General features: G+C 36.9%; 1 protein-coding gene across 3 annotated transcripts in view; it reads right to left on the reverse strand.

Annotated features, from left to right (window-relative positions):
• Positions 1–15,694, reverse strand: part of EMCN (endomucin) — a 118,084-nt gene that overhangs the window by 69,225 nt on the left and 33,165 nt on the right. For all 3 annotated transcript variants that reach the window (XR_014083845.1, XM_081597019.1, XM_081597008.1), the window contains exon 2: positions 4,387–4,503. Coding sequence is in view for 2 of the 3 variants with exons in the window: in XM_081597019.1 (XP_081453145.1) it covers positions 4,387–4,503 (117 nt within the window). In the remaining variant the exon portion in view is untranslated. The remainder of the gene's footprint in view (positions 1–4,386; positions 4,504–15,694) is intronic.

The raw sequence follows: 15,694 nt of genomic DNA on the forward strand, positions 1-15,694 counted from the left end.
TTTAATTCCATTTAGAACACAAGGGTTTCAAGAAAGTGTCTAATTTTGGAACATGTCATAACTTGTGAAGATAAACTACAAGCAAAATGTCACCTTTACATTTCTCCTTTGAAATTTTATAAAAAGGAAAAAAAAAGGAACAGAGATATCCCAAATAGTTCAAGTAAAATTCAAACTTCACAAAGAATACAAAGACAATGGATAAAAGAGAAAGATATGGGAAAAAAATGTCCCCAAGTCTATTTTTTCCCCATTAATCATACAAGAAAATTTACAAGAATGCCTTTTAAAAGTCTGTTCTTTATAGTTTAATGTTTGTTTCTAGAGTGAAAGTGCATCTTAAACACCACCACAACTGTCCTCCTATAGGGAAGAAATGGCCAAAAATCCCTGGTCTCTCTACTGACCTCAATTGAAACTGAATGTCTATTTAGTATCAAAAATTTGAAGTATCTTTGCTGAGAATTTTTGTTTCTGCTTTATGATTCAGCTTATTAAAATGTCTGACAGTAAAGTGTTTTTAAAATGTTGAATAATAGTTACATTTTAATAATGAAATTGCAGGTTTATTTTTAAAAGTTCCTTTTATAATGATGATATTCAGTGTTGACCAAATGTTGATTTTAACCCTGGCCACTTGGCCTTTGAACAAAATGGGCAGAGCATGTGATACACATCTAGAAATAGATCACATCCCGTCTCTCTAATTGAGTAAACTTCTGAAAACAAGCCCGTTTGGGGCAAAGCTCCATCAGCACCCGTGCCACTACATCACTGCAAGGATTCCCATCTTGGCTGCACATTTTCCATTCTTCTGATGATAGAATTTATGCCATCGTAATAAGGAAGAAAATGTACATATTTTAGATAAACATGAATGCTTAAATCAACTATATTTTGACCTTTAAGAAGAAAATCTGATTGGGACAACTTAAAATGAAAATAAAAATATTTCTCCATGTTGTATTTTTGTTAAATCCTTTATGTCTAAAATGACCTTGGTGGCCATGAGGAATGGGGGATAAAAATGATTTCACTATAGATATACTTTTTATGGCATTATTGTATAATTTAAAAGTGGTTACTTTGAAGAATGAGACAACATATAAAACTCCTCACAAGCCTGAAAAGAGAAAGCCATATATCCTGATACACTGGCTAGAATAGAGAATTTGAGGCAAATTTTCCATAGTCTTCTTTGTTGTTGTTTAGTCAGTAAGTTGTGTCCCACTCTTTGATTCTTCATGTACTGTAGTACGCCAGGCTTCTCTGTCCTCCCCTTAGTTACCAAAGTTTGCTCCAATTCATGTCCACTGAGTCAGGAATGCTATCTAACAATCTCATCCTCTGGGGCCCCCTGCTCCATTTGCCTTCAATCTTTCCTAGCATCAGAGTCTTTTCCAATGAGTCAGCTCTTCACATCAGGTGGCCAAAGTATTGGCACTTCAGCTTCAGCATCAGTCCTTCCAATGTATATTCCTCATCTGTGTATTAAGTATATTGTTTTTAGGAACACAGGCAATATTAATATATTAAGTCCAACTAACTAATGCCCTTAATATACAAATGGTGATCAAGTAAATCAGATAAGAAGGAGTTCCTTTCTCTTCTCCACTGTTGTTCCCTCATTTTCCTTCAAGTGCAATGGACCCCCAGCTGCCTGATGGCTTCACCCATCTCTTCCACCATGCCAGACTTTCTGTTTCTCATCCTGGATCCCAGTAGGTTGTGGACATCAGAATCTATCTCCACTGGTTTCTTCAGAGACCCCAGAATGTACTCATTTCCTTCTTTCTCCCATGGTTCTATTCACGGTTACTAGATTTTAACCCTTAAAGCCCTTTGAAATGGATTTTAAATGATACTAATTCATTACTATTAATTTGAGAAATTTGATAATGACGCTGTAGCTTTGTAATAAATTGTTCTTATTTTTTGTGATGCACTCTTAGTGTGCAGAGATAAAATGGCATAAAGTCTGAATTGCCTTCAAAATATCCAAAAGCAAAATACAAAGAGAGAGAGAGTAAAGGAAGAAAAGAAGCAGGAAGCAAGGAAAAGAGGGAGGTACAAAGGAGGAAAGAGGGAAAGAAGAGACGGCAGGAGGATGGAAAGAAGGAGAAAAAAAAGAAAAATGAAGCAAATGGGGTAAAATCTTAATGATTATTGATTCTGAGAGACGAATTACAGTATTCTTTACTTGTGGGTACATATGGACATCTTTATAATAAAAATTTTAAAAATAGAAAAACTATTCTGGTCTATCACCATTTTTATAATTAGACGTGAATAATTTAAAACTCACTTGGACAACTTTTGAAAAACAGACAGATTAGTTTAGTTTTTATTAAATGGGTAATATAATGCAGTAAAAATGCCCCTCAAAAGGAATTAGGAGAAATGTGTGTGTGTGTGTGTGTGTGTGTGTGTGTGTACATGTGATTTCAACTGTTCTATCAAGTGTCCCTCAACAGGAAGCCACCAAAGGTAAAGTTGATGTAAAGGTCTCCCCCATTATGTTTTACATGAGTAAGTATAGAGTTTCTCTTTCAAGTGAAAAAGGTAAGATGAATTTTTGGTATCACAAATTGCAATTCTGGATTCTTTCGTTGAAACCTCCTCCTCCACCCTTTCATGATCACTTACCATAGTGGTCAAGACTTGTGTTATTACTTAGACAGTGTTATTCATCATAGACCATTGTAGGCAGGCTAGGGATCTTCCCACTTAGAAAGCATATGTTCCAAGTAGTTAACAGAAAAATTGTGGAACTTTAACTCTTTGGGGCTTCATGCAACATCCGCACTTACCTTCTCTGTTTTCTGGTTCTTTTGGGGGATATTATTGATTACAAGGGTTTTCCTGGTGGCTCAGATAGTAAAGACTCTGCCTGTAATGTGGGAGATGCAGCTTTGATCCCTGGGTCAGGAAGATTCTCTGGAGAAGGGAATGGCTACCCACTCCAGTATTCTAGCCTGGAGAATTCCATGGACAGAGGAGCCTGGAGGGGTACAGTCCATGGCATTACAAAGAGTTGGATATGACCGAGTGACTAATATTTTCACACTATTGCTTGCAAAAGTAATATGTTTTATCAAAATCAAACAATTTTATGCCAAGGACTCATTTGGCAACTCACAGAGATTGAAGGGAGATAGAGATAGAGATTATATATATATATATAATATTATATTTTATTATATGTATATATTTATTTTAAAATATACACATTTTTATATATGAAGAGAGATACGCTTTGTAAAAATTAAAATAAAAAATGAAACAATTCAGCCTGTGGAGTGTTGGTTGAAGGCCTCATGGTCCCTGGCTTCCTGATTGTCATTTGGAGTTTCCCTTAGTTGGTAATGCAGATTGTACCACATTTTGAGAATAAATCCCCTGTGCTGCCCTCAATGTGTAATGTAATACTTTCTCTTGGTTTGGTAAAGAAGTTCTAAGGGTTGGTTTGGTTTCACATTAGAATTAGACAGTTTGGAAACAATGAACTATATTCATAATACCCCTTTTCTCTTGAGTATAATCATCACATTCAAGTCCAGTGAACTAGCCCTTATCAATCTTCTGTATGTCTTAGAATGGAAGTTAAATGAGGAATAGGAGGTCAAGAAAGACAGCAGTGGAGATTTCAGTTTATTAGGGTACATGATTTTTAGGTCTTTCTGTGACCTTAGCATGCTAACCATATTTCTGCCCATAGGTAATCAACAAACACTTCTATTTCCCCTGTTCCACTGATTACTGAACCTGAATGATATGCCTCATTTTATGTTTTTTTCAGGATGGGCAATGCATTATGTGCTGGGTTAACAATCTCTTGAGTTTTTAACTGAATGATCCTAATGGCTCATTTTATTTTTCATGGATGATAAGGTAATTCTTTTTAATACCAAGAGCCATAAAACACGATACAGGTGTCACTCAGTCCAGTAACCATAATGATGACACTGCTACTGAAATTTACTGATTAAATCTATTATCAGTCCAATGTAACTAATAAAATCAGTCTGTTATTAATACAGTTCCACTATGTTACCTGTGCTGCTTAAGTGGGGAACTGGAATATTTAGAAAGATATATTTGTGACTGAGAAATGATAATTTTTTCTTCTCTAAAAATAAACTTTGTATGCATAACCCTCACAATAAGATCATTCTCAAACAAGAAGTGATCCAAAAAAAGAAGTCCACTATGATCTCAGGGTTTCGTATTCAATCCAAAATAACACATACATTTCAAAATAGGAAAATAACCCAGACTTTCATACCGTAGATACAAGATTCCCAAACTATTTTCCTATGATTAAATTATATGGGTGATACTTTTATTGTTAAAGTTAGAGTAAATTTCATGAAAAATTAATCCTACCTTCAGTAGATATTTCAACTGTTGATTTCTCAGCATTTGGTGATGTTGTTGAGTCTGTTGTTGGTGAAATTGTGTTTTTTCCAGAAGTTGTTGCTAGTGGAGGGGGTGTAGTTAGGTCTTCAGAAAAAAAAAAAAAATTGTGTTACAGTAGTTGCATTAAAATTTACATTTATTTTGCCAGTCAACATTCTAGTACATTTAAACAAAATAAACTGTATGTATGGTTTTGGAATTAATTTTCTAATTGTAAAAGAATTCAACCTTGAGTTCAGTATTCATTCATTAACTCCATCAGCTTCTCACCAATGGCATGAATTTTTAAGATGGTTGCAGGAGCAACCATCTGTGGTTCTGGAAGAAAATAATATCTCACAAAACTAGTGAGGAATACATGTGTAAGTTTGACACTTAATTAAGCCAACTAAAGTAACATTGTCAGGTGAAAAAATTAAACAAATACTCTCTGGGCAGTGAATATTTTGCCAAGTGATTTTACAGCAAGTTATTGCTACTAAATACTAAAATCTCAGTACTAATTCATTTCTACCTGGGACATAACATTCTCCTTTTTTTCTCTCCTCCTCACCTTTTCTCTCTCTCTCTCTGTGTATATATGTCTGTGTGTGTGTGTGTGTGTGTGTGTGTGTGTGTGTGTATCTAACTATATATGTAAATTTATTGTCTCTTTGAAATATATTAGTAGACAATAAAAAGTCAACAATTGCTACAAGCCTAAATTCTTGGTGATAGAGCCACCATAAATCTGCCTTTTAAAATGATTTATTTCTCTCAATTGTAACAATCAACAGCACAGAAGTGAAGACAATACAATGTTATATATATTATATATTTATTTTTAATAATTATTTTTTGGCAATAGAAAGTCACTGTCTTACAATAACTCTTAAAATATCCATTGCAATGTTATTTTTTAAAGTGAAGCATGTAGGACTTCTTAGTGACCTATGGAAAGATTTGTTTCACATAATATTATAGCAATTTTTTAACATTTATACAAGCATATGGGGCTTCCCAGGTGGCACAGTGGTAAATAATCTGCCTGCCAATGAAGGAGACACAAGAGATGCGAGTTTGATCCCTGGGTGGGGAAGATCCCCTGGAGAAGGAAACGACAACCCACTCCAGTATTCTTGCCTGGAAAATCCCATGGACAGAGGAGCCTGGCGGGGCTACAGTCATGGAGTTGCAAAGAGTAGGACATGAGTGAGCACACATACACACAAACATACAATCATATAAGTGGATCCGAGTAGTTCAAACACACATTGTTCAAAGGTCAGTTGTGTATTGAGTCAGAGAAACACATGTTGATAAGAGGGTGGACTCTGAATAACAAAAACTTATGTTCAAACTCCAGTCAAATTGGGTATGTCATTACAGTAAATGCATTTCGTTCGTATAACTTTTTAAATTTCGTCCAAAATTTTCTTCTTTGAGGAAAAAACAATAATCTTGAAAGTCAGTGAAAAGCAATATTTGAGATGTCATGAAATAAGAGTGTTCTTCCTGTTTCATTTTATAGACTTGAGGGGCTTGGAAGTGTTAGTGCTTAGCTCTGACTTTGTTTACAAAGAGCTCACAGAAATTGCTTGACATGTTCAGCATATACTGACGTGTTCTGCACACACAGGAACAACAGCATTGCCTTTTCACAGGCTTTACCGAAACCAAATCAAAGCTTTTTTCACCTCTGGAGATACATTAACACCCTTGGTCTTACTACCCTCCCCTCCTGCCTTGCAATATCCAGCAGATAAAAGGAACACAGCACGTATGAAGTTACCTTTGCTCTATTAATTAGTCATTTTGTTTTTGCTATCTTTCTTTTTATCCTAGAGTCCATGATATAATACTAATTTCTAAGTTTAAATTGAGATTGAAGAAGAAGTTATTCAAAGAAGCATATACTACTTGGATGGGAATTTCATCTGTAAATAACTTGAATGAGTTCTATCTGTTGACTTGCTAAATAGAAAACAACCTTAATTTCTGAGTATAATCCACAACTCCAGAGATATTTTTCATATTTCTTTTCTTCCTTCCTTACTTCATTCTTTCCTTCCTTCTTTCCTTTTTGCTTCCACACAGTTACTGGGAGCCAATATGAAAAACACAGTTAGATACAGTAAAAGACTTTATGTTGTGCCAAATACTATCACACTTAAGGAGCTTTTAATCTGGTAGGTAATATAAAGTCTGTACACAATAAATAACAAAGAATATTCTGTTTGAGATGTGTATAACAGTGTTTCTCAAACTTTGGGTTATTAAACAATTAAAGAGAAATTGAAATCTATTTAATGCATTGCAATCAGAGCTTTTTCCCCAAATGAAAGAGAAAAGAGACATTAGAGTAGTTTTGTAAATAATGAGAGTAAGTATTGTGTCATGAAGCTTTTGCTTAGGACTGTGTTTGTGTGTGTGTGTGTGGTGTGTGTATGTCTGAATGAGATGTGTGCCAATGCAAAATGTATTTCTTACAGTGATTCCAGCTAAAAATACGAAAACTGTGGGACAAGAAAAAATTGAAGCAAGAATTTATAAAAGATGACCACTCTTCTGGCATGAGTAAGGAATACTTCATGAGAGAGTTGACACAAAGGCTGGAGCTTGAAGAGTGAGTAACATGTTCACACAGAAAGAGGAAAGAACATGAGTGAAGGTGTGAAATGGGGCAATGAGAGGGATTTGAAGGCATGGCAAAGAGCTCTGTTTGGCTGAACTGCTATTGCTAGGAGAAGACGTGGTGGATGTATCAGGTAAAATTCTGGAGACCAGATTATAAAGGACTTTGAATACCAACCCAGAGACATGGGACTTTACCTACAAGTCTGTTTGGAGCAATGGGAAGAGACCAAAAGGAAATTTAACTGTAGAAAACATAACTGGGGAATGAGGGGGGCAGAGAATGAGAAGCCACTAGTTGAACTTGAACTAAAAGCTCCAATTTTTATGTTTACCAACGTCACTGGCCCTCTTGAAGTCGTCATGTGAAATCAGTAAGTTCACATGTATAGTTTGAGGCAAACTAGTAGGCAAATTTCTAGCCACAAATTTCTACCACATAATTAACATAGTAAGATTGAGATATCTGCTGCTGCTAAGTCACTAGGTGACTCTGTGTGAACCCATGGACTGCTGCATGCTAGGGTCCTCTGTCCTCCACTATCCCCTGGAATTTGTTCAAATTCATGTCCATTGAGTCAGTGATGCTATCTAACCATTTCATCATCTGCTGCCCCCTTCTCTTCCTGCTCTCAGTCTTTCCCAGAATTAGGGTGTTTTCCAATGAGTCAGCTCTTCACATCAGGCGGCCAAAGTACCGGAGCGTCATCATCAGTTCTTCCAATGAATATTCAGGGTTGATTTCCTTTAGGATTGACTGGTTTGATCTCCTTGGAGTCCAAGAGACTCTCAAAAATCTTCTCCAGCACTACAATTCAAAAGCATCAATTCTTCAGCCCTCAGCTTTCTTTATGGTCTAACTCTCACACCTGTACATGATTACTGGAAAAACCATAGCTTCGACTACATGGACGTTTGTTGGCAAAATGCAATCTCTGCTCTTGAATACATTGTCTAGGTTTGTCATAGCTTCACTTCCAAGGAGCAAGCGTCTTTTAATTACATGGCTGCAATCACTATCTGCAGTAATTTTGGACCCCAGGAAAATAAAATCTGTTACTGCTTCCACTTTTTCTCCTTCTATTTGCCATGAAGTGATGGGACTGGATGCCATGATCTTAGCATTTTGAATGTTGAGTTTCAAGCCAGCTTTTTCACTCTCCTCTTTCATCTTCATCAAGAGACTCTTCAGTTCCTCTTTAGTTTCTGTCATTAGGGTGGTGTCATCTGCATATCTGAGGTTGTTGAAATTTCTCCCAGCAATCTTGATTCCAACTTGTGATTCATCCAGCCGATATTCTGCACATGTACTCTGCATTAAAGTTAAAAAAGCAGATTGACAATATACAGCCTTGATGTACTCCTTTCCCAATTTGGAACTAGTAGTCTTTTTTTCCATGTCCGGTTCTAACTGTTGCTTCTTGACCTGCATACAGGTTTCTCAGGAGACAGGTAGGGTGGTCTGGTATTCCCATCTCTTAAAGAATTTTCTACAGTCTGTTGTGATCCTCATAGTCAAAGACTTTAGTGTAGTCACTGATGAGTTTTCTAAATTTTCTGACATATTGAGTGCACCACTCTAACAACATCATCTTTTAGGATTTTAAATAGCTCACCTGGAATTCTGTCACCTACACTAGCTTTGTTCATAGTAATGCTTCATGAGGCCTACTTGACTTCACATTCCAGCTGTCCAGTTCTAGAAGAGTGACTACACCATCATGGTTATCTGGGTCATTAAAACCTCTTCTGTATAGTTCATTTGTATCCTTGCCACGGCTTCTTAATCTCTTCTGCTTCTGTCAAGTCCTTATGGTTTCTGTCCTTTATTATGCCCATTCTTGCATCAAATGTTCCCTTGGGCTCTCCAATTTTCTTGAAGAGATCTTTAACCTTTCCCATTCTGTTGTTTTCCTCTTTTTTACTGTTCATTTAGGAAGACTGAGATATAATGTAAGGCTTGTCCTCATCTTCTTCCTTCTACACGTTTGGCCACTGATTTCCCAGAACTCATTACTGTCTCCATTACTTCAGATTGTTCAATAGAGAGCATTTCTTCTTTTGGCAAGGATTGACAAATAACCCATATAAATATGGAGCATCACTATGTTCCAGGTAGCTTGTGAGTACTTTCTGTGGATTATCTCATTTAATCATAACAAAGGCCCTACAATGCTCATACTCTTATGATCACCACCTTATAGGTGAGGACACTGAAGCTCAAACATGGTAAGCATCTTGCCCATATTGTACACTGGGAAGTAAGACAGTTGGAATTTCAGTACAGAGACCCTTGACTCCAGAGGAGATTCCCTTAACCATCACACATCTGGCCACGGCATGGTGGATCCATGTCAAGCCACACTCCCCCACATCTGCTTTTTGCCTCTGTCATACTAAAACTGTGGAAGTGACTAGACACACTGATGTTTTGCCCCCATGTGCTTAGGATGAAGAAAGAGACAAAATATCTCACTTTTTCTTTTTAATAACAAGCATTCATACTGTCATGTACATACAAATAAACAAACATATAAGATGTTTCCATATTAGACTTAAAGCTTCAAAGGATATTTTTAATCTTTAAAAGGTGTTTAAAATTGAAAAATAAAAATAAGAGATTTACTGAGTTTAAAGAAATTTGCAAATAGAAATTTTCTCTCCTGATATGATGGAAAAGATTTATTCTCTGTAACTATCACCATTAATGGAGAAGTAAATGGCAGCCCATTCCAGTATTCTTGCCTGGAGAATCCCATTGACGGAGGAGCCTGGTGAGCTGCAGTTCATGGGGTCACAAAGAGTTGGACACAACTGAGTGACTGACACACACCGCCATTAAAGTTTTATTGACCAGGGTATGAGTAACTATCAATTTTGCTTTTACTCTATTATCTGTAAATTTATTCTAGGTCTGATTTGATCTCATAATAAACTATTGAGGGAAATGGTTTATTCTGAAGTATTTTCTCTTCACAGGACATGGAGGTAGCATTTTTCCTATCTTTACCTCCAAAATGTTTAAAGATAAATTCAACAAGGAGACCTGGGCTTCATGGCTTTGCTTGTGCCAAACCAGAGTGTGCTGCTCTTGAGAGAAACAGATGGTGCTTCATCCCCATTCCACCCTATACCAACATGCTTACACTGAGAGAGCACAAGGGATGCAAAGCACCAGCTTCCTACATTATGAAAGAATGAAGCATTATTGGGATTTTAATGACAATCACTGTTTTAATTATGAAATAAGAACTTTGAGAATTCAGTTTATGGCTAGAAACCAGGCATCATATTTTCTCCTGTTTTCAAATGTTCAGGCCATTGACGCCAATCTTCTTAACATGTTTTGTAATCACATTTATAGGTAACTCACAAACAATCTCTGAGAGTTAGAATTTCATCCATCCTCATAATGAGCAACTGTAACCAAAAGTAAAAGGGTCCAGTTGCTTGCCGCTCAAAGGCCAATAAAGAGGCAAGGTTGGTAGAAAGTTGGCTTTATCTCAGATCCTGGCAACCCACAGTGAGGGGAGGGTGAACTCCTGTCCAAAGGTCGACTCCCCCTCCCACCCCGCTGCACACTGACAATCAATGGGCAAGCCCTTTTATAGACGGAAGAAAGGCGCTACAAGCAGAAACAGCACGGTTGACTCTGACAGTCATCTTGAAATTGGTCATCAGCGGTCTGACCAGTGTCATCTTGACTGTTTTAAGTACAGTTAATCTTCAGTTCCGGGATCGGTTTGTTCTCATTTCTTTGAGGCCAGTTCTCAAGAGTGTGGCACCTTATGTCACGGCTACAATCTGGTCATATTGTAATTAACTTCTTCTACCTGGTGGGGGTTTCAGTATCCATAAGACAGCTCACAGGATATGGCTCAGAATACTATCTATGGCCCTTGAGGAGGAACAAGAGGTCCTAACTATGCTTAATGACTAAACTATTATTATTTCGTTTTATTGAACTGTTTTCCTTTGTTTCGTCATGTTCTCACTTCTCTGATTAAACTTATTGTTTGGCTAAAGTTTTTCCACAGACAAAAGGCAGGCGAGGGGGTGGGGGTGGGGGAGTAAGGACCGTAGGGTTCTGTCTGCTCTGTTTCAAAACTATTTCCCCAACTACCTTTCCCCCTACCAAGTCTGTGTCTAAAGTCCACTGAAAATCCACTACTAAAGAAGATTGATCTTGCTTCTTCTAGATCAACACAAACACTGAATGACAGTAACTTAAAATTCTAGAACTTGAAACCTGGAAAAAACTTTAAAAAAATATCCTAATGTAATAGAACCCATACATTTTACAGCTTAGAAAAGGCATGAGTTTAAGGGAGTTTCAAAGATCGCAGCACCAATTGGTTAAATTCCTTCTCTAATTCTGCTATTTGTGTATGCGGAATGCACTTGTGGCAGAGACACTGCTGAAGTTTTCCTTTGAATTATCTGAGAAAATATTTTTTTTAGCCCGTTTTAACCATAAGGACAACTTCAGAAGGTTTTAAGTTCTTTAAGGAAACAGAATGGTTTCTTCATAAACCTTCAAAGTACCATTATTAGGTAATAACTTCATAAACTAGATTAATTGCTTTATGGAACTGAAGGTAAAGTAGATAATTTTATATTTCAATAACTTAGAATGTATTGCTTCTACTATTTCATATTGTCTTCATGCAATGCCACTTCCTATAAATACCACCCCTTAGAATTTTGGAAACTTTTACAGATTATATATTGAAATAAAGTGACTGTCAATTTTCATTTATCACTTGCAGATGTTTCTCCACTATGTATTACAGCTTATAATGAATACAGATCCACTTCTTTCATTTATATGTGATGGCAATGCATAAATCCAGATATTATAAATAGTGAGAAGGTCTTTTTTCATAGTATTTTGTCAGTAATGGCTAGCATAATTTTTGCTCAATATTGTACCCTATATCTTCTTTGTCTGAAAAGAAGTAACAAAGAATTAACAAAGTTTAAGTGGGAAATTTCAATTTTCCCTCACACATGAAAATATGTTGAAATATCAATTATATAATATAGTACACTACAAATTTATACATGGATAAGTAAAATATATTTGTATATTAATACAACAATAATAAATAAATGAACTATGATAGCACTTTCTATAGTCCCATCAAAACAGAACCTTCATGAAAGATAAAGGACTGATTCCTTTTAATTATCAGTGTCATATCAACACATTGCCCTTTGACACAGCAAAGGTCACTTTGGCTTACTTCCAACCAAATAAAATACAGTTAATTTTTTTCCTCATTTTAAAGAAAACAACTATCACATGATGATGTATTCATGATGATTTCTTCTATCTACATTGGTCTGATAATTTCAAGATTTTCTATGTGAAGTACATAAGTAAGCTACTAGCTAATGAGACTTACCTCAACAAACATTTGTCTATTTTAATAGAGCTAAGCAAAATTAAAAATATGTTTTTTCTAGACGAATTTATACTTTATTTTGATACCCAAGCTACACATATATGAAACAGCTATAAGGTTATGTCAAGGTGCTGTATAAAAATGTTGCTGGAGCTTCCCAGGTGGCTCAGTAGCAAAGACTCCACCTGCCAATGCAGGAGACACAGGTTCAATCCCTCGTCCAGGAAGATCCCACATGCCATGGAGTAGCTAAGCCCATGTGCCACAACTACTGAGCCTGTGCTCTAGAGCCTGGGAGTCACAACTATTGAGCCCACAAACCACAATTACTGAAGTCTGTGCGCCCTAGTTCCTGTGTTTTTCAACAAAAGAGCAGCTCCAGCTCTCCACTGCTAGAGAAAAGCCCACACAGCAATGAAGGCCCAGCACAGTCAAAAATAAATCAATAAAATGATTTTTTGTTGGTGCTATATAATTAATACTGTGTTTAGTTGGTTGTATGACAGTTCAGTGAAATCAAAGTGAGGTTATGTCTCTGTCTGGGATAAACGGAATCCTTCTCCTGGTGGACCAGATTTCAAGAGGAATCAGATAATTTTGCACGAGAAGGAAAGAAAAAAAAATTGTTTCACGGCAGAAAAAGAAGTTAGGATATTCAAAAAGAAGGGGAAAGCCAATAGTGCCAAGTAAAAAAGAGACTATAAAATATAAGGCCTGAAATGAGGCATTGAGCATATTACACACTAAAAAGTAGAATCTTTTGAGAGAGGGAAAAAGGAAAATTTCATTTTAAATGAAAGCATTAGAACTAGTGGGAACTCTTCAAAAAAGGATTTGAAGTTTAAAGTATTTTTTCAATTAAGGTTAACAAAATGCTATAGCGAACACAAAAGGTTTGAGAATGCTTATCTTTCGGGTCTAAGAAGAAAATCTCATCTCTGACAGGAAGAAAACATGCAGATAAGTGGGCGAGAGCTCTGCCCCACAGAGGAATCTCCTCAGGTGGCCAGCCATCTGTGAGGTAGGGAGGGAGCACCAGGCCTGGCAGGTTCCGGCGTGGACAGGTGTCTCAGCCACCTGGCCCCTCTGGGGAGGACAGGAAGGCAGCATTGCACTGGTGAGTTTCTTAAACAGAAAACAATAATATCTGCAAAACGGACCCGTGGATTCAAGGTGCTTTGGCTAACAAACGGATGGAGGCTCCCAAGGCAAATTTTCTCCATTCATCCAGGTGTCAGGTTTGAAATATGGGAGTTTGCAGGTATTTTTCCTTCACAAAACAACTGTGATTCTTTAAAAATCAGGTTCCATAATTGTGGACTCTATTATAGGCGGACTTTTTATATGCTGTACCAGGTTTGAGGTGTGTCAGCTCTTTGAGGTATAAAAAGGCAAAGGTTATATTTTAATATTTATAAGAATGGGAGTATTCAGGGAAAGGAGTGACCTGGCCATACTCCTGGGCTCTAAGACAACTGTCCCGAGACCCCACCTGCTGTGCTCTGCTCTGACTCCAGAGAAGAACTGTGATTCTGTGATTCTGAAATCTTCCAGGGAAACCTGATGCTTAGGCTTCACACGCAGGTTCTGGTCACCTCCAGCAAACTTTACAAGCAAGTCTCTTGGGCTTGTCTAGGGAAGGGGAAAAACCACAGGACTACCCCCCCCCCCACCTCAGAGCGCTGCTCTGTCCCCGTTCTGGGCTCCACTCAGGGGCAGCAATCACCATGGAGAGCAAGGTCCTACTCTCTCTCTAATGGCACCCCAGCTTTCCTCTGAGCGTAAACTGTCACCACTTGAAATCCTGGGTCTTTGATACAGGCTCTCCTGGCATTTCCTCAGGAACAGGGAAGGTCTCACTAGACACTCTCCTCCAGCAGGTGACATTAGTTTAGAAAAGTGACTTACAAGAAATGACACCGTGGAAAGTAGAAGGACATAGAGACTCTGCAGTTGTGACATCAGCTAACGATGTAACTGTGTGAGCCACTTCACTGCTTTGGGCCTTGGTTTCCTCTATGAAAAGTGTCTGTTGAATAGAGTTTCTTCAGCTACAAAGTTATATTACTTCTAAGATTAAATTACAATGCAATTATCCATTATGACAAATAATAAAATATAAGTTGCATTTCTATATACCAAGAAGAGGCTTATACTTCAGCAGTTATATACAAAGGCTTCATGGAGTTATAAACTCATCACCTGGGAGAAATCTAAGTCCCTAAAGGAATTCTGTATTACAAGGGACAAAATGACTACCTCTATATGCAATCTGAAAATGTTACCTGGTCAAAATACATTTCTCTTAAGGTGTTAGTCTACCTGGAAATAGAGAAAATGTGAAAGACAAAATTTGAAATAGATATTTGGATTACTTTGTGTTGGAATGTTCTTTTTTAACATAGAAGAGCAAATGATGAAATATCTTACATAGATAAAACTAATACCAACATGAATGAACAGAGCTCATATACAATAAGCTACACAACTCCTTCTCAACAATGTATATGTGTAGGTCTGTGTATGTGTGTTCATGTATACTTTTGATTGGTGACAGATGAGTTGGTAAAAAGTCTACAGTATTGCATTTGAAGCTAGAAAATGATATTTGCCTGAATTTGAGATGTCATATTTATTATTTCATTAACACTTCCTTTTGTCTTCTCTAAATGTAAAGAAAAACTCTCTAGCTAATTTTAAATGCTTTATAATTTGTATCTGTTGAGAGATGGTAATTTCAGTTATTAAGGGGTAAAATAAGAGAGCAAAAGCTATTTCTATCTTCAGAAAAATTAAAGAAAATCTTTTCTTGCCCTAAAAAGAATGATTTGAATAGACATGAACTCCTTATTGCCAAATTCAGAGTGAAATTGAAGAAAGTGGAGAAAACCACTAGACTCTTCAGGTATGACCTAAATCATATCCCTTATGACTATACAATAGAAGTGAGAAATAGATTTAAGGGACTAGATTTGATAGACAGAGTGCCTGAAGAACTATGGATGGAGGTTTGTGACATTGTACAGCAGACAGGAATCAAGACCATCCCCAAGAAAAAGAAATGCAAAAAAGCAAAATGGCTGCCTGAAGAGGCCTTACAAATAGCTGTGAAAAGAAGAAAAGTGAAAAGCAAAGGAGAAAAGGAAAGATATACCCCTTTGAATGCAGAGATCCAAAGAATAACAAGGAGAGATAAGAAAGCCTTCCTCAGTGATCAATGCAAAGAAATAGAGGAAAACAATAGAATGGGAAAG

Source organism: Giraffa tippelskirchi, chromosome 1 (assembly GCF_054371585.1).
Source record: "Giraffa tippelskirchi isolate mGirTip1 chromosome 1, T2T-mGirTip1v1.2.pri, whole genome shotgun sequence".
Classification (NCBI taxonomy): Eukaryota; Metazoa; Chordata; class Mammalia; order Artiodactyla; family Giraffidae; genus Giraffa; species Giraffa tippelskirchi.